This window comes from Notolepis coatsorum (assembly GCF_963971535.1).
Source record: "Notolepis coatsorum genome assembly, chromosome: 9".
Lineage (NCBI taxonomy): Eukaryota > Metazoa > Chordata > Actinopteri > Aulopiformes > Paralepididae > Notolepis > Notolepis coatsorum.
The window spans coordinates 52,941,324-52,960,986 of record NC_140173.1 but is presented as its reverse complement, the minus strand read 5'-3'; the positions used below and the strand labels follow the sequence as shown (position 1 = coordinate 52,960,986).

The following is a 19,663-nucleotide window of genomic DNA, read 5'->3' as shown; positions in this document are numbered from 1 at the left end:
CGAAATGAAGACAAAAATGTGTCTTTTTGCCTGAACTGTGACGAGTTGAGGACCAGACTAAGCTTTCTGATTTAAACTCTGTTTGAACGCTGTGGACTACTCCTGGCCAAACAACCATTTATCGCATTAAGCAAAAACAAACAATGCGTCTGATATCCTCAGTTCCTCTACTCTGCTCTTTTTTGTTTTGGCTACAAACTACTAAAAGCTGAAGGAGACGGGATGTGGTTCATGAACAATGGACTTGTTGTGTCTGGAGGATCATGCTGTGTAGCAGCACTCAGCAGGCATATGGAGTATATTAGCCCAGAATACTATAAATAAGCTATAAAAAAAAATTACGATTGCATGTCCTCAATGACTTCAGCTGTTTATAAAGCATTTCCAGATGAGATTAAAATGGTAAAATCCTCATTTCTGTTTGTTTTGGCAACATCTATTGGTGATGAGCGGTCATTGCTGTTGCATTTTTGCGCTGTCAATCAATCAATCAAATTTATTTGTATAGCACATTTAAACATGACACTTGTCAACGAAAGTGCTTCACAGTGGGTCGCGTAGCAAAAAAGAAATGGACTTGCTCTCCATCTTGATAATTATTATTATTATCCAGACTATTGAAACTTAAAGAGTTAGCTGAAATACAGACTTTATTAGTTTTGTTTAGAGCAAAATGCAGAGTATTACCAGCAAATATACAGAAGTTGTTCGTTCCCTCTCCAGATTCAATTTTAAGACCAATTTGCACGAACCACCTTAAATTATATAGAAGTATAATATAGAATAATACATTATATAAATGTATAGATACATGTGTGTGTATAAATGAATGAACCTAAATATGTAGTTTGACTGATGGATACACAAAATGGCTTTATTTATGTTGATTTAATTTAGTTGTGTTGATGATTCCATTTGTGCACATTTTGGTTTTACGTAATAAGTCTATCGGTGTGCTGTATGTGTGTAGGGGCAGGTATATATAAGAATTTTTCTTCTTCCTGTTCCTTTCGGCCATGGAATTTGGTGGATTATATTAATATGTACTGTTGGACTGTGGTAATTCCATGTACGAATAAATAAATGATAAATAATTCATGCTAACTAGTAACTACTCAGTGGTGTAACTGCTGACATGACACGCATCACTTCCTGTGCACCGGGTGATTTTCAACTTCACTTCAAACTACTTTGTTTTCCTTTCAGAACTTCATTTGTGCCGTGGTTAAAAGACAAACATAGTCACAATACATAGACACTCGCCACTATAAAAAAAAAACAGACTACATTAAAACTACAGTAAAAAAAAAAGAGAACTATAAAAAACACCAACTACATTAAAACGACAGTACTTAAAAGCATGATATATTCAAATCCATATGGAGCAATTCTATATGTATATAAATAATAATAATACAGATATGCGTCCATCAGGTGGAAGGGGAGTCTATTGTTAAGTAGACCAATGTCCTACCAGACACCCGTGTGTACAACAGCCACGAACAGCAAATGTAAAAAAAAAAAATACATGTAGAATCAGTTATAGGAGTTGACGATAGAGGGCTAATATCAGAGATTATTACTTTAAGGTGTTGATCATTTTGTGTATTTCTATTGCTTACAAAGCAGTATGAGTTCATATTATCCACCTGCTCCTTTACATCCAGACAAGTAGGATAATCCAGTGACACTCTGCTGCCCCCTGCTGTTTGACACGCTGAACATCCCAGAGATGGGGTGATTTCAGGACATGTAGAAAGTGTAAACCTCAATTCCTTTACTAATTATAGAGAATGTATTTTCACTTGTTTCATCATATATCACGGAAGAACCCTTTTGCTTACGACTGACTGTCCTTTAACCCTTTCACTGCCACACTACCGAAACGGTTAACCCTTTCACTGCCACACGACAGCTGGTTAACCCTTTCACTGCCACACAACAGAAGGTTAACCCTTTACTATCACACAGCCGACGGTCGCCGTGGCAGTGAAAGGGTTAAAGATATTTCACACTTATCTTTGAGTGAATTGAAAACGTATATCTCGTATTTGTGTGAACTGACCCCAATCCCAACCCCCGGTGTGTTTGTCTCCCCGCTAGGCCGCCCATGTGGAGAGCGAGCAGGCGCTGCAGAGGAGGCTGGAGGACGTGAGCGAGGAGCTCCGCACGGCCCAGAGCAGCAACATCAGCCTGAAGGCCAGTGTGGAGCAGGGCCAGCAGGACGGCTCCGCTCTCTCAGGTCAGAGGAAGGGCCTGGGCCGGTGTTTGATGGAGAGTTGTTTACATGCAAATGGATATTCTGGTTACTAGCTAGGGATGCTCGATATTGGCTTTTTTACCGATACCGATATACCGATATTGTCCAACTCTTAATTTCCGATACCGATATCAACCGATACCGATATATGCAGGGTTTCCTCCCCAATTTTTTTAAATAATTTCAGGTAATTAACATTACATATCTCTTGTTGCGGAATTAACACAACATTATGCATACTTTGGACAATAAATAAAGTCAGAATTTGTTCTTACTTGCTTGCCTGGGTAAATAAAGGTTATAGAAATGTAAAAAAAAAAAAAAAAAAATTGAAAACCGATACCGATATTTTCCGATATCACATTTTAATGCCGATATCGGCCGATAATATCGGTAGGCCGATAATATTGAACATCCCTATTACTAGCTAATATCCCGGTTAAGATCTTGGGGCGAGATGAGGTGTTTCTTTTCATATCCTGATTATCGATATGCCCGTATGGACTTGTATATCTTGTATTTGTACTTTTCTTTTATATTATATTGTTGTCGCTGGCGGAAGAAAACCTTGTAACTCTATTTTAAATTTATTTAATTTTTTATAAATCAATTCAGTAGATCATTCTCCATATGTGTGTGGTTTTACAAAGTTTAAACAATGGGAAAGCATTAAACCGATCTTCTGTCTAAACCTCGTAACTCTATTCGCCCTCAAATCTGTGTTTGTTTTTTTCCATCTCCTGAAAAGTTGGGTTTTTGGAGTTACAAGGTTTTCTTCCGCCAGCGACTATTTGTATTTATATTTTATATTGTATCTATACTGTATATAGGTACTGGACTGTATAGGAATGTGAAGCTCTGGCGGCTGATTGACGCAGTAGGCAAGGCGCTCGCCACTAACGCAGGAGACGCTGGGTTCGAGCCCAGCTCTCGGCGTTGCTACCGGTCGTTCATACTAACACAATTGGCAAGTGTTAGAGGGAAAGCCGGTGGGTGGGGATTTGATGTTGTGGACAGCGACTCCTACAGGTCGGTTTGGTGATGCCGGTGGGATGGGAGAAAAAAATTGAAAAAGTGGATAAAAAAAATAAAAAAGGAATGTGAAGCTCTGTACCCCCCCCCCCCCCCCCCCCCATGCTGCTTTGACACCCGAATTTCTCCAAGGGGATTAATAAAGGATCATCTTATCTTATCTTATGCACGAGTACATGGAATATCGCAAGCATTAACATGGCAACGGAACAGATCGTGGAATCCAACTGTAAAGGGTATAAGGTGTGAACCCAGCTAATATCGCGATCACACATAGAGTAACAAAGTCATATAGTCAGTTTTGTGTCTTAAATCAGCATTTCCGCCACATTCCGCAAATATAAGGTGTGTGCTAAACCGGGAATTACACAACACGTTAAATAGAAATAATTGGACTAAATCGAAATATCAAACTTGTGAAATCTTAAGCCTTAGTCGGGACCTTAGATCGTGTTTGAACCCTTTCACTACCACACTACCAAAGGGTTAACCCTTTCACTGTGACAATACAGAAGGTTGACCCTTTCACTGCCACACGACAAAGGGTTGACCCTTTCACAACCACACGACAGACGGTTAACTGTCTGTCGTGTGGTAGTGAAAGGTTAACCTTCTGTAGTGTGGTAGTGAAAGGGTTAAAAGTAAACGTCAAATATCATACAGTTGAGAGTTGGTTGAGTTGATGACTGTGATCCTTGTCCCTGCAGCCCTCCAGGTGGAGACCCTCACTGCCCAGCTGGAACAGACCAAGGAGGAGAAGAGCATGCTGGAGCAGCAGGTGTCCGCCATCAACACACTGCTGGAGGCCAGTCAGAGCAAGGAGGAGGAGGAGGACGACCGCCAGGTAAAACCTTTTGTCTGCAGTGACTGTTCAAACTGAAGGAATTCTAGAACTATTATTGCAGCCTATGGAAGAGAGTGGAGTGCTTTCCATAACATTTTGGAATCGCTAGTAAACTGTGAGGGGGGAAAAAAGGGTTCCCACAATAATTGTCTCAAGATGCAGTCTGTCTGGTGACGCGCTGCCTGGTGCAGTTTGTCTGGTCTGGTGACGCGCTGCCTGGTGCAGTCTGTCTGGTGACGTGTTGCCTGGTGCAGTCTGTCTGGTGACATGTTGCCTGGTGCAGTCTGTCTGGTGACGTGTTGCCTGGTGCAGTCTGTCTGGTGACGTGTTGCCTGGTGCAGTCTGTCTGGTGACATGTTGCCTGGTGCAGTCTGTCTGGTGACATGTTGCCTGGTGCAGTCTGTCTGGTGACGTGTTGCCTGGTGCAGTCTGTCTGGTGACGCGCTGCCTGGTGCAGTCTGTCTGTTGACGTGTTGCCTGGTGCAGTCTGTCTGTTGACGTGTTGCCTGGTGCAGTCTGTCTGGTGACGTGTTGCCTGGTGCAGTCTGTCTGGTGACGTGTTGCCTGGTGCAGTCTGTCTGGTGACGCGCTGCCTGGTGCAGTCTGTCTGTTGACGTGTTGCCTGGTGCAGTCTGTCTGGTGACGTGTTGCCTGGTGCAGTCTGTCTGGTGACATGTTGCCTGGTGCAGTCTGTCTGGTGACGTGTTGCCTGGTGCAGTCTGTCTGGTGACGTGTTGCCTGGTGCAGTCTTTCTGGTGACGTGTTGCCTGGTGCAGTCTGTCTGGTGACGTGTTGCCTGGTGCAGTCTGTCTGGTGACGTGTTGCCTGGTGCAGTCTGTCTGGTGATGTGTTGCCTGGTGCAGTCTGTCTGGTGATGTGTTGCCTGGTGCAGTCTGTCTGGTGACGTGTTGTCTGGTGCAGTCTGTCTGGTGACATGTTGCCTGGTGCAGTCTGTCTGGTGATGTGTTGCCTGGTGCAGTCTGTCTGGTGACGTGTTGCCTGGTGCAGTCTGTCTGGTGACGTGTTGCCTGGTGCAGTCTGTCTGGTGACATGTTGCCTGGTGCAGTCTGTCTGGTGAAGCGCTGCCTGGTGCAGTCTGTCTGGTGACGCGCTGCCTGGTGCAGTTTGTCTGGTCTGGTGACGTGTTGCCTGGTGCAGTCTGTCTGGTGACGCGCTGCCTGGTGCAGTCTGTCTGGTGACGCGCTGCCTGGTGCAGTCTGTCTGGTCTGGTGACGTGTTGCCTGGTGCAGTCTGTCTGGTGACGCGCTGCCTGGTGCAGTCTGTCTGGTGAAGCGCTGCCTGGTGCAGTCTGTCTGGTGACGCGCTGCCTGGTGCAGTTTGTCTGGTCTGGTGACGTGTTGCCTGGTGCAGTCTGTCTGGTGACATGTTGCCTGGTGCAGTCTGTCTGGTGACATGTTGCCTGGTGCAGTCTGTCTGGTGACGTGTTGCCTGGTGCAGTCTGTCTGGTGACGTGTTGCCTGGTGCAGTCTGTCTGGTGACGTGTTGCCTGAAAAGCTTCAGCTTAAAACGTGTCGCCTGTTAACTTCCTATAGTTGTAAAAAAATAAATAAAGAATTCATCAATGGATTGAAATAAGCAAAGCTAAATGACTATAGACCAAAGTGTTAGTCTGCAAATAAGACTCTGTTTTATTTGTACTCCAGTTTATTTTACGCTCAACAGCATAGTGGCCACAGCCTCCGTACAGTTCAACAAGTGAAGTACAACAACAGCGCGCATTCCCCTCTGCTCAGATTACCGTAAAGGCTGCAGTAGAAGTAGGCTAACAGAACCGTTAGTGATACCGTATTAACTGTACTAGTACCAAAACACCAAAGTTAACTTAACACAAAGGGCACTTAGATAGATGTAATACCAGCCACCCTTCGGTCACCAGCTCCCAGCTGGAATACACCCTCCCCGTCAGTGGCGGGATTGAACCGGTGACCTTTCAAGAGCCAATATTATACAGTCTCATCACACCTAAGTTATATGTTACCATATGGTGGCGCTAGGAAAAAATATAATGGTTGAATTGCAGGGTGAACTGACCCCGGTGTGTTTGTCTCCCCGCTAGGCCGCCCATGTGGAGAGCGAGCAGGCACTGCAGAGGAGGCTGGAGGATGTGAGCGAGGAGCTCCGCACGGCCCAGAGCAGCAACATCAGCCTGAAGGCCAGCGTGGAGCAGGGGCAGCAGGACGGCTCCGCTCTCTCAGGTCAGAGGAAGGGACTGGGCCGCGTCTATATTTTAAGCAAGTGGCTTGTCCTTCCGCGTTCCCGTTTTGCGTTCTGATTGGCCACGCACGTTTCTGGTCATGTGACATGTGCGCCAATCGTGGGACGGCAAGTTCTGCACCTATTTCCGGGTCTAACAGCCTGCAAACTACCTAACGCCAAGTTTATCACTGGTTAAGCTTAGGCGACTCTTTCGCAGTTGGTTAAGGTTAGAGTTTGGAATCGGGGCAGGCCTTCTATCGCCATGCTCTTAAGACGAACTCTAACCTTAACAAACTTCGAAAGAGCGCCTAAGCTTAACCGTCCAAAAACTTGCCTTCCCACGATTGGCGCACATGTCACATGACCAGAAACGTGCGTGGCCAATCAGAGCTCAAAACGGGAACACGGAAGGCCAAGCCACTTGCTTAAAGTATAGAAGCGGCCGGGCCGGTGTTTGATGGAGAGTTGTTTTGTTTAAATGCAAATGGATATTCTGGTTACTACTAGCTAATATCCTGGTTCTTGGAAGAGATGAGGCTTTTATGCGATTGCTAATTATGCCCGTATGCATGAGTACATGGGATATCGCAAGCATTAGCATGGAGACGAACCGCGCATAGACTGCAAAACCCAACAATAAAAGCAATTTGTCGTTCAACCAGCTAATCTCAGCATATCCCAGTCATCATATAGACTCTGAGTGATGAAGTCAAGTCGTCTGTTTTAAATCCGCATTTCTCCAGTTTAGGGGGTTAGTCTTAAATCCCCATGGGAAATATGAATGGGATATGCAAAACAAAAAATTAGGGATGCTCGATATTGGCTTTTTTACCGATACCGATATACCGATATTGTCCAACTCTTAATTTCCGATACCGATATCAACCGATACCGATATATGCAGGGCCCCCCCCCCCCCCTCCCCCAAAATGAATAATTTCAGGTAATTAACATTACATATCTCTTGTCGTGTAATTAACACAACATTATGCATACTTTGACAATAAATAAAATTATAATTTGTTCTTACTTGCTTGCCTGGGTAAATAAAGGTTAAATAAATGTAAAAAAATAAATAAAAAAAAAAGTACTATATTTTTTTGAAAACGGATACCGATATTTTACGATATCACATTTGTATGCCAATATCGGCCGATAATATCGGTAGGCCGATAATATCGGACATCCCTACTTAAAATATAAGGTTTGTGCTGAACAGACAGTCATGCGACACTACACATTTTCTCCTACGTGTTAGAATTCATCCGCTTGTATCGTTCTTTTTTTTTATCCACTTTTTCTCCCCATTTTCTATTTTTCTCCCATCCCAATTTTGTATATCCAATTCTTCCCTCCCCTGTCTTGAACGTTGCTAGACTATGCCTCCAACAGGTCGGTTGTAGTGAGGACAGAAGCCCCTCCGGTACACGAGGAGGCAGCTTGTCGCATCTTTTCACCGCAGCAGCTCGAACTCTCAGTGGCGAGGAGTAACGCGTGGGAGCCCCCGTCACTTCCTGCTTCCGTCGCACCGCCGTCACCAAACCGACCTGTAGGAGTTGCTGTCCACAACGTCAAATCCCCACCCACCGGCTTTCCCACCCTCTAACACTTGCCAATTGTGTTAGTATGAACGACCGGCCAGCCGGTAGCAACGCCGAGAGCTGGGCTCGAACCCAGCGTCTCCTGCGTTGGAGGCGAGCGCCTTGCCCACTGCGCCAATCAGCCGCCCAGTATCTTTTTTTGAAGCCTTAGTTCAGTAGATTGGTTTTAAAATTAAATATGTAACATCATGATGAGGGTGTTTGGGGGAGGTTCACATGCCTTCGAGTGACATTGTACTATTGTACTTATGCCTATTCTTAAGTCTGCATGTTTACATTGCACTACTTTTATTGTCTATATAACGTCACGGTGACCAAATGCGTCCACATTTTTATAGGATTCTATCACATTTTCATAACAATAGCGTATATAATTTACCCTGCGCCGTTTTCATTGAGGTTTCTTACAAATTAACGATGTTTTATTACATGGCGTTTTAACATTCGCCGAAATGCTTGATTGTGATTGGTCAATAGCGCTCGGTTGCCCCTAGCAGCGGTCCGTTATTACTTGATAACGGACCGCTGCCGAGCAATAATGACCGCTGTTCGCAGCTGGAGCAATCAAGCCCACTGACACACACTGCATCAGCGGCGATAATAATAACTTTATTTGGGCTGACAGAGCCACAGAACAACTGCGTCTGCATTTTGATCTCGTCTTGTCGATGGTGTAAAATGAATTAGGTATATTGTTAGTAAGTTAGCCATGTAATAAGCGGGATAATGTATAGCCTATACTCGGTCATTGTCGCAAAATAATTGACCTTCACTACGTTTAGAACACCTCGGCGAGGCGCCTCGGTATTCTAAACTCTGTCGGTCAATTATTTTGCGACAATGACCTCGTAGCTATACATTATCCCTTACTTATTTGTCCTTTATATGCGGATAACATTCAAATCTTAAATTGTACCATTATGTTCCCGTTTAGACGACAAACATAATGCTAATGATGCACTTTTGTTAAGATAATTAGTTTACCATTCGCGGTCACTGTACTGAGGTCGCATTAATAGTTTACCGCTGTTCAGATCGCGTCAAAGAATAGACGCGTCCCAGTGACCTGTGACCTGTGCTAAAGGTCTTGGGAAATGTATTCATGTTGTAGTTTTCAACATTTTCACCTTTTAATTTTAAACCAATGCTGCCATCTACTGACAACAGAAAGTGTTTATCGTCAACTTGAGAGGCTACCCCCGCACTTCAGTAAACACCGTCGCCCAAACACATTCTAGAGATTCCCACTTTTTACTGGGAATGGGGCGTGACCGAAATTGGTCCCAGACAATAAGAGTGACTGAGATTGGTCTACGTTCCGTTACCTATTCTTATGTCTGCAATTTATGCATTGTTTTTTTTTATTCTGTCAATTGTGTGCTGATTTTATGCCTATGTTCATTGTATACTAATTGCTGTGGTGCACTCTGGACTGAGGTCCATGTGTGAAAAGTACAATATAGATGGTTATTAATATTTATTATTGTTATAAGGTCTCGACGACATTGAATATGAGGGTGACCTCAATTGTCTTTTCGAGAATAAATAAAGGATTGATTGATTGATGTGGCGAGTTGTCCCTGCAGACCTCCAGGTGCTTATGGGGAGCACGGAGGCTCAGCTGGGGGAGCAGTCTGCCCAGGTGGAGGCCCTCACTGCCCAACTGGAACAGACCAAGGAGGAGAAGAGCATGCTGGAGCAGCAGGTGTCCGCCATCAACACACTGCTGGAGGCCAGTCAGGTAAAACTCGTTGTCTGTGGTAAGGCTGTGATCACATCAGACGCCTTTTTTCTTGCGCTCAAACGCGAGGCGCAGAGGTGTACATAGAGAATCGAAAGCGCACGGGGTGGAACAAGCGGTGCCACTGATTACTGTTGCTACCTCAGCTAACATTACATACTACTCACAGCCCCCCAGGCCTTGCGGTTCATATCTCATCGTGGTAAGACCTGCTCGTACAAAGGTTTGTCGGAAACTGCCAACATTAGCTGTTCCTCCATTATCGATTTTTATTTTATTTATTTATTTTTATCCACTTTTTCTCCTATTTTTATCCCATCCCAATTTAGCCGTGCCAATTCTCCCCTCCCCTGTCTTGAACGTTGCTTGCATATGCCCCCCACTGGTCGGTTGTAGGGAGGATAGAAGCCTTGCATCACATGTCCCCTCCGATACATGTGGAGGCAGCCTGTCTCGTCTTTTCACCTGCCAGCGCGGACTCTCATTTGGCGAGGTGTAACGTATGGTAGGCTCACACTACCCCCGCTATTTCCCTGTCTCTGCTGTGCAGGCGTCCCCCAACCGACCTGTAGGAGTCGCTGTCCACAACGTCCAGATTACCACCCATCGACTTCCACCCGCTAACTCTGCCAATTGAGTTAGTATGACGGCCGGCCCAAGCCGGAGGCAACGCAGACAGCCGGAGTCGAACCCGGTGTCTCTTGCGTTGGTGACGAGTGCAATGTCCGCTGCGCCACCCATACCTCTGATTTGTAATCTCTCCCCTCGGTTGATTTGATTGACGTCGGTGTGCTCCACGGCTAAAGTTGGAACTTTTTCAACCGAGAGCGCTCGAAAGTGTTGCTTCGAAAACACGAGGCGCGTAGTTTGGAGGAGCTACGTCGCCTGTCACGACAAAACCATAGAAAACAATAAGGCCTCCGATGTGATCACAGCCCAACTGTTCAAAGGAATTCTAGAATTATTGCAGCCTATGGAAGTGAGTGGAGTGGTTTCCATACAATTTTGGAATCGCTAGCAAACTGTGAAAATAAAGGCTCCCAAAAGGCTAAACATATACCAAAATTAACTCATTCAGCGCCACGGCTCGGGGCGCCAGAGGGCGCTAGAGCGCCATCGCTTTAATCAATGGGGGGACTGCGACATTTGCAAGTGCTTAAAATATATCTTATATTATAGCTATGGGTCTAATACACCCGTCGATTGTCAGTGAGTTGCTTCCAGTCAACATGCACAAAACAGATTGTTTTTTCATACATACATTTCCGTTTTATACCGTGGTGAATAAGAGTATTTCCAGAGCATTCTGTCTAATCTCAAGAAACTCGAGCAAACGGCGCTTCAATGTATTTCCTTAGAAATCGTGCCATTTGTCGCTTGATTTATGAATCTTGAATCGTTCTGAAAATAACGCTAGATTATCGGTATTATGTGTCATCATGCGCGAACGGAAACGGAAAAATCGCTTCTCAGTGCTTTGCCTGCAGCCAACGTCAGAAACACACACACGCTCCGATGGTGGCGAAAGAAACATTGGATTAACCCAAGATTCCTAACATAGAGTCCTTACCTCACATCTGATGTCCTGCAAAAAGATGAATCCAATTCCTGATCGCCATTCCAAATATTGATTGCGTTTATTGATCCAACGTTATATGTCCGAAAGGCATAATCCATGCTGCTCCCAGTCTCCCCAGTCCATGTGTTATAAACGTTACTCTTGCCCGAGAAGGAAAACCTGGACCGGACTTGTTAGATCAGCGTACAGCCCAAGGGGAAGGGATTTCAATGATGTGCAATACCGGCTAGAAGTCGGAGGCGGCGGTATTTGCCCTTTTGCGAGCTCAGACCCATTCCCAATGATAACATCAGGCTGGATGGATGAAAAATGAATGGATATAGCTAATAAAAGAAATAACAATTTTAACCCGACTTTACTCGTGTCTGGTGCTGAATGAGTTAAAGGCAAATAGCGCAAAGATTAGGAAGTGCATTAAAGGCACAGAACACAATAACTGGCTCAGGATGCATGTGTGTTAGCTTATTGTGTTGTATTCCTTTAATGCGCTTCCTAATCTTTGCACTATTTGAGAAAATAAAAGATTGTACTTTTGTATTCAAGTGGCTTTATGCCGTTAATTTATTGTTTAAATAGATTTTCATACCATGGTTCCAAATTCTAACGGGAGTTGGTTGGTCCTACCAAGTCATGAAAAACAAACGTGTTAACGCGATAACTTTGGATATTGTGAAATGTTTCTTTGTCCTTGCTCTTCTGAAAGTCCTGAACATTCCTTTTTGACTTGGCCCAAGCAGCTGGCTCACAAGTGGATTACATGTTTAAACTTGTCATTTGTGCTTTGGCAGGGGAACTCTGCAGAATACGAACAGCTCACACTCAGGTAAGTGTGCACTCCTCTGTCTTTCAGTCAGCCCCAGGGTTCATATTCACAAAGGGGCCTCTCCTAGTCGAGGGAGTACTGATCCGAAGTCCGCTTCGGTCTTGTTATTTTGAATAAGGTCATAACGATGAGTGTTCCTGGTCACTGACCCCAGATCAGAAGTCCTACCCTGGGAAGCTTTGTGGATTATGAGGCCAGATCCCCAGCTGGATCCTCTTTTGTAGTTAAAGTCTCACTCCCTGTTCCAGCCTACAGGAGAGGGACGACCAGCTGGCTTCCCTGCATGAGGAACTGAAGCAGCTGCAGATGAAACAAGAGGCTGCTGTAAGGATTTCTCTTCCCACCGACTATATCTACTGTATGCATGCATGTCTATTGCCCATAATGAGGGCATTATATATATATATATATATATATATATATATATATATATATATATATCATTATATATTCATTATTTTCATAGGGGTTTTAAAAGGGAAACATTTTGAATGTTTGAATGAACTTTGACATTTAGAATGACAAATGTAAGAACGTTCCTCTACGTCCCCAGAGAGGAAAAATAACATGCTGAAATTGAAAACGGTAAAGGTATCATTTTACAAAATGCTTCTTACTAATCCCAATGAATTTGGTTTTCCCAGCAGGAGAGCAGGTCTGAGCCAGAGCAGACAACAAATGGGTACGATCTTATAGACTCATCACTTTCGTTTATAGTCAATTCAGAAATGCTAGCCCTATTTCTCAGCACAATCCATGCTGTTCATCACACGGGATACCTGCAGCTCTCGCTAGTTAGCCACAAAGCCAATGTGAAGTAGGGCTGAGCCCGAACGTTCGAACCTTTGTTCGTTACGTTGGCATTCGAATTCTAAATCAACATTCGAATTTAAAATCTTTAATAAAAACAAAATAAATAAATCTATTCATTCTGTTTAAACCAATGGTGTTTTTCTTCACAGTTGCAAATAAAGATTAGGCTACACTAATTATAGTATTAAAATAAACTGATTAGTTATATTCATTAAAGAAAGTTGATTTAGTTGGGCTGGGGCTTCTCCTTGGGCTGGGTCTGGGGCTGGAAAGTTTATTTAAAAAAAAATTAACGAATTTAATTAATCACTTTATTCAAATTGAGGATTTAGTTTGAGGATATTTATAAAATTACCGGTAAATTTTTTTTTTTTTTTTTTTTATATTTTTTAAAATTAAAAACGAAGGTTCCAACGTCCGTTCGAAAAACCCTGACGAAGTTCGAATCCCAAAAATGGGCTTCGGGGACAGCCCTAATGTGAAGGCGTTCTGTACAAGAGACCCTGCTCCACAGTGCACCCAAAGTAGCTTTCGGCATTGATCTCAGGACTTGTACAGACTGGAGCGTGGCCCTGTTGCATCAGTTCTGATCTGTGGAGAACTCTGAGCTTACCCTTTTAATGGAACCACGTTTGTATTTAAACAGGGTGGACACTCTGAGAGCCAACTCTCTTTTATAGGAACCTGAGATGTTTGCACTTACCGTCTAGTAGAAAGCTATCTGGCTGCACGTTAGCCTAGTTTAGCACAATGAATGGAAGCGGGCATGGCCGGTTAGCCTTCGGGAGAGTTGTTCATTGGACAATGCCTAGGCCAGGGGTCAGCAACCTTTACTATCAAAAGAGCCACTTTTCCCCCCTCCCACAAAATAAAATGCTCAGGGAGCCGCACAACCTATTTACCCTTAAAATGAAGATAACGCTGTATAATGTTTTATATATCCCCAAGCATACCCCACATTTAGCATAAAATGCCTGACGATTGCATACCCAAAGTAATTTGCAATTTATTATACTTTATACTTATAGCACAGTTTGTTGCATTAATGGGATTATAAAGCAACAAAAATAATTTTTTTGACTTTTTATTGCTGTTTTTATTGCTGTTATAACAAAGGAAAACCTCAAACTCTTATGAAGAGGAGAAAAAATACTGGCTGTGTAGACCTATTTTTAAATAAAACACAGAAGAGGAGACAAAACACTGGTGTCTGTAGACCGACTTTGAAATAAAACCCTGAACTATTCAGGTATATTTGAGTCCTTCCCTTATTTGTGGCACATTTATCAAATAAAAAGTAGTCTACTTTGAAAAAAGACTACCATGTGTAGACCTACTTTGAAATAAAACACAAAAGGAGAAAAAACACTGGCATCTGTAGACCTACTTTGAAATAAAACCCTGAACTATGCAGCTCTATTAGAGTCCTTCCCTTATTTGTGGAAAATCTATAAAATAAAAAGGAAATTTTTCGTTGTTCGCAAATTTCGCACCACATATCAGGCATACAGGTAAGCCTTTTGTTGACTAAATATCTTAGTTGATGAAATATCTTTTTCATTTCAGTGTCACAGTATGACATCGATCTCCAAAATAAGAAAAAAATAATTTAAATTTATTTATTTTTTATTTTTTTGGGCCAGGGAGCCGCAGCTAAGAGCCGCATGCGGCCTCGGAGCCGCAGGTTGCCGACCCCTGGCCTAGGCTAACCGGCCATGTCCGCTTCCATTCATTGTGCTAAACTAGGCTAACGTGCAGCCAGATAGCTTTCTACTAGACGGTAAGCTATTTTCCCAAAATGTTGGTGTGTTCTTCTAAAAAAAAATATACCGTAATTCCTCTAATAGTAACCGGTATTCAATTAAAAACCGGGTCTCTATTAATGACCGGGTGCGCTGTTGAGCTAAGCAATTATAAGCCGGCCTCCTAATACAAGCCGGGTTTCATGTATATTAGAGGAATTACGGTATTTCCCTCAACGGATTTACCATAGGCAATATATTTTGTTATTGTTGTTATATGCTGGCCTGGCTGTGCAGTAAATACCATATAATGGTATGGTGTTAATGTTTACCAAGAGAGTAAGCCTACCTCAGAATTGTATAAAACGAAGTTATTATTATTATTATACCAGTATTGTGGTTGCACTATTTTACTTTATTTGACATTTTTTGACCACCTGTAATTGCACTGTTTACTACCGTATTTCATACAGTACTTGGTTTCAATAAATGAAACCAGTACATTTTACTGGGTTCAAACTGACACAAATGTTGATTTATTCATTATGATCTGTTTGAAAATCAGAAATATAGGCCTCTCTCTTATACATGCCTCCTCCTAATACAAGCCTGGTATCCGCTACAGTTGAAACAAATACAAGCCGGGGTTACTATTAGAGGAATTACGGTATATAAAAGTGCAATAAAATAATAGACGGCCTACATTTACATTTAGTCATTTAGCTGACGCTTTTATCCAAAGCGACTTACAAGTTCTGTACGACAAGCCATCAGGAAGGGCACAACTCTATCAGCTGAGCAACAATGTTCATCAAAGTGTTGAGTGCTACAGTGTAGGTTAGTTTATTAGGACAAGTGCATGACAGTACGGTTAGTTAGAGTTAGATTTTTTTTTTTTTTTTTTTTTTCAGATAATGGTTGAAGAAGTGCGTCTTTAGTCGACGGCGAAAGATTGGACGTGATTCGGCTGTCCTAACTGGGGTGGGTAGTTCATTCCACCATTGTGGGGCAAGGACTGAGAATAGGCGACTTCTCTTTGATGACCCTCCCGGAGCTTGGATAGGAGTAGGTCTGAGGCGGCCAGAAGATGCAGAGCGTAGGGGTCTTGAGGGTGTGTAGTTAGAGACCATTGACCGGAGGTAGGCGGGAGCGGTTCCCTTTGCCGCACGGTATGCTAGGTCGAGGGCCTTGAAGCGGATTCGTGCAGCAATGGGGAGCCAGTGCAGGTCCCTACAAGAACAAGACTGATAAACGGCAGGACAATATATAAAGAGAAGCGACGGTACAATGAAAACATAAACGTATGTCAGTTAGATTATCATGAACGGTAACCCTAGAAGGAGGTAGTGGAACGAGAGTTCGGGTCAAGTCTAGTGGTCCTTCTAACGAGGTGTAGAAGCTGATGCCTCATGTTTTGAATTACTTGGTTTTAGTCAGGATGCCGCTCTCTATGCCTCATGTTTTTAATCTCTTGGTTTTAGTGAGGATCTCGTAGCATCGCTTCAAGATGAGCTGAAGAAGCTCAGAGAAGAGATGGAGCAACTTAAAAACACACCTGTGAGTTTATTTTGAAGGGCTGGGCCATATATTTATTTGTCTCTAACCAAAAAAAACAATTTATTGTATTGTATTTCTTTTTACATCGTTAATGATATGTTGTATTTCTCGCAAAATTTTGCGTGTTAATTTAAAATGTTTAATTTCTATACTGTATCACATTTCCCTGAAGTTCAATATCATACCTAAACATATTGAGATGTATGCAGATATTGGAGGGGGGGGGGTCCCTAGAATCAGATACCAAGAACATGCAAATTGACCATATTAAAACATTTCTGTAAATGTGTATTCTACGTTATGGAATGAATGAGATAAAAATATTTAATTTTTTTTTTTTTTTATAAATTCTGAGTTAATTTTCATAACGTGATAATTTGCTGTGTAATTAATTAACGCGATAAACTGACAGCCCTAATTTTTATATTTTGTAACTCTTATTATCTCTACTCTCCTTAATGGCATTATGTAAAACTGACTGACCGTAACAATGCTTCTTTTCTGTTTTGTTTTTTTTAGCAATCTGACAACTCAGCAGAACTGTCACTTCTACAGAGCAGGTAAACATTAAAATCAAACACTGGATCAAATGAGAGTCTGGCTTATCAGTTCAATTAACTGAGTACCTCAGACAAAGAACCTATGAGTCTGTTTTTAACTTCAGAGGAACAGTGTTTTTCTTTATCTAAAGATGGTAAGTTAGTGTTGTGTTCATTCATAGTTAAAGACAGTAGAGGTTGAGTACTTTATTATATAAAGATGGAGAAGTTAGTGTTGTGTTCATTCACAGTTAATGACAGTCAAGGTTGAGTAGTTGCTTGCTATAATATTAGTGATTCAGATTAACTTCACAGCTGCACATACAAGGGCTGTCCAAAATGTTTTAAAACTGACTTAAATGGTTCTTCAGTGCAAGGGTTGAATTGACCTGATATCTTAACTTTTCTTTTGGTTAATTTCCCAGTCTGACAGAGAGGGATGGCCTTCTCACATCACTACAGGAGGAGCTGAGAGAAGCAAAGGAAAATTCAACAGCTGTCGACAATGTAAGAATCTCTTAACATACAGAACGTACTGTATTTCGGTCTTCTGGAGGAGCCAATTTCACGTTTTTTGTCTCTGCGTTGCTAATAAACATTTAAAATCATTTTTATAAACGTGTAAACATCACCGAGGGCAATGTTGCATCAAAATGGCTTACTCTCTTCTTCCGCTTTGTGACATGCCGGAGTGCTGTGATTGGCTTCTTCTCTTCTTCTGCTTTGTGACATGCCTGCTGTGCCCTTTCGACCGATTAGTCGACTAATCGATTAATAAGGGTCAGCCCTAATAAGTACACAAATATATACACGTGAAAATTGTGTATCGCTATTAATAATAATGACAGAATTTTGTACAGGGCAGTGCACATTAACCAAGTGAGTTACGATGTACGAAAATAAGAGTGTTATATGGCTTACTCTCTTCTTCCGCTTTGTAACATGCCTGGTGTGCCCAGCAATCACAGCTAGGGATGCCCCCCGGACCCCGGTTTTAAACGGGAACCGGTACTATATTAGAAAATACCGGAGTATTTATAAGCTCCGACGTCCTCGGTACTGCTATCGATACTCTAGAGAAATTATTATTATTATTATTATTTAAAAGTTGCGAACGATCTCTCCTCTCTCTGTCTCTGCACGAGAAGCGAGTCGCAGCGAGTCATTATTACACACACTCCTCGCGAGTCGCGCTACACATACATACGGGTACTCCTTAATGAAAGCGCTGTCAATAGTATGCAGCTGCAGCACGTCAGACCGCAGCGCTTACAAGCCCCGCACATACAAGCCCCGCACACCTGATGTGCTGCAGCTGGAAGCATCTCAGCGCTGTCTCCGTGCTGACGCGCGCTGCACACAGACACAGACAGCTCTGCATGGACTGAGTCGTGATGGCGGATAGAGCGAAGCGTTCACAAGTGCAACAAAACATTTGCCAGTAAGGGTGGCAATACGAGCAATCTATCAAAACATTTGTTTGCAAAACACTATATTAGTTTGCAGAAATGCGCCGTATTCGACTGCCTTGCGCGCAGTGGTCCATCTGCATCCACGTCCACTGCAGCCGGTAAGCCAAGATACGGAGTTTCCTAGGCTAATAACGAATTATTACAAATAGGCTAATAAACAAAATAATTGTTTAGCTACAAATACTACAATCTAAAAACGTTTTATAGATCGTCAAGCTGAGGTCAGCCACCAATGTGTCCCAGTGAGCCCACCACACATCCTCCCTCCACCTCCACCACCCAAAGTCCTTTCTCCCTAGCAGCTAGAGGAAAGATGACAGAGGATAGGGTGAACTAGTGTCACAGGGCTGTGACAAAGTTTGTTGTCAAAGGCCTGCACCCGTTCTCTACAGTGGAGTCCAAGGACTTTAGGTAACAACTAATCATTCAGTGTATATCGTTTTTTTTGTATACATAGTTGTCTAACTTGTCTGTTGTTGTTATAAGTTATTATTGAAGCAGCTATTCCCACCACTCCACACAAATTTACAATAATTCAATCATTTCTAATCTTTACTGTAGGGAGATGACCAATGCTCTCAACTGCAAATATAAAAATCATAAAAAAATTATCAAAAAGAACCGATAAGAGTATCGATAAAGTACCGAACCGTTAAGCAGTATCGATAGGAGTAGTAGTATCGATAAAATCCTAACGATACCCATCCCTAATCACAGCGCTCCGGCATGTCACAAAGCGGAAGAGAATAAGCCATTTTGATGCAACGCTGCCCTCTGTGATGTTTACACGTTTATACAAATTATTTAAAATGTTTATTAGCAACGCCAAGCTTTCAAACCATCCTGTATATTTGTCCGAAACCCTTGTGCAACTGTGACTACCTTTGACATTTCTCTGTGATACTTGTACAATGAACGGTTCGGCCAGAACCAGTCCTTCATGGTCAACATAGCTTGGTTTGCTATTGAGGAGCAAGTGACTGTGGATTCACATGGCCAAACCTTGTTGGTGTACATCACAGTCACGAAAGGGGCTAGCCAGGGACCAGCACCAGTCCCTGGGCCCATGTGTGTTATATACACTGTATTCTAGTAGGGTGCCGGATTTACAAATGTGTTCCTCACTGCCTTCCTGACCGTGTCTTGTGTTTTCTTTTGAAGGGGTTGATGGAGCAGCTGACATCATTTCATACAGAAGCCAAAGAATCTCTCCAGACACTCTTCCCACAGATCCTCATAGAATCAGAGCAGGTAGAGAAGCGGCCCACCTGACTTCACGTACCCACGATTTACTCAACGATCCTGTACAATTCTTTGGGATGTACCAGAATTTCCCCCAACAATAAAATCGGATACCAGGATTGTATGTAGGATGTAAACGTGTCGGGCACATACTGTAGAAGCATGTTGCAGTTATTTTTGTCTGATAACCCCAAACATAAT

General features: G+C 42.8%; 1 protein-coding gene across 2 annotated transcripts in view; it reads left to right on the top strand.

The window, feature by feature from the left end:
- rrbp1a (ribosome binding protein 1a) overlaps nt 1–19,663 on the top strand; it is an 83,536-nt gene that overhangs the window by 37,699 nt on the left and 26,174 nt on the right. Inside the window, exons 8-18 of one of the 2 annotated variants that reach the window (XM_084321204.1) lie at nt 2,104–2,242; nt 4,000–4,136; nt 6,214–6,352; nt 9,541–9,695; nt 12,063–12,097; nt 12,346–12,421; nt 12,745–12,779; nt 16,134–16,209; nt 16,729–16,769; nt 17,174–17,255; nt 19,382–19,471. In XM_084321204.1, the coding sequence (XP_084177330.1) occupies nt 2,104–2,242; nt 4,000–4,136; nt 6,214–6,352; nt 9,541–9,695; nt 12,063–12,097; nt 12,346–12,421; nt 12,745–12,779; nt 16,134–16,209; nt 16,729–16,769; nt 17,174–17,255; nt 19,382–19,471 (1,005 nt within the window). Of the gene's footprint in view, nt 1–2,103; nt 2,243–3,999; nt 4,137–6,213; nt 6,353–9,540; nt 9,696–12,062; nt 12,098–12,345; nt 12,422–12,741; nt 12,780–16,133; nt 16,210–16,728; nt 16,770–17,173; nt 17,256–19,381; nt 19,472–19,663 lie in introns of both variants that reach the window. The other variant, XM_084321203.1, reaches the window with a different exon arrangement.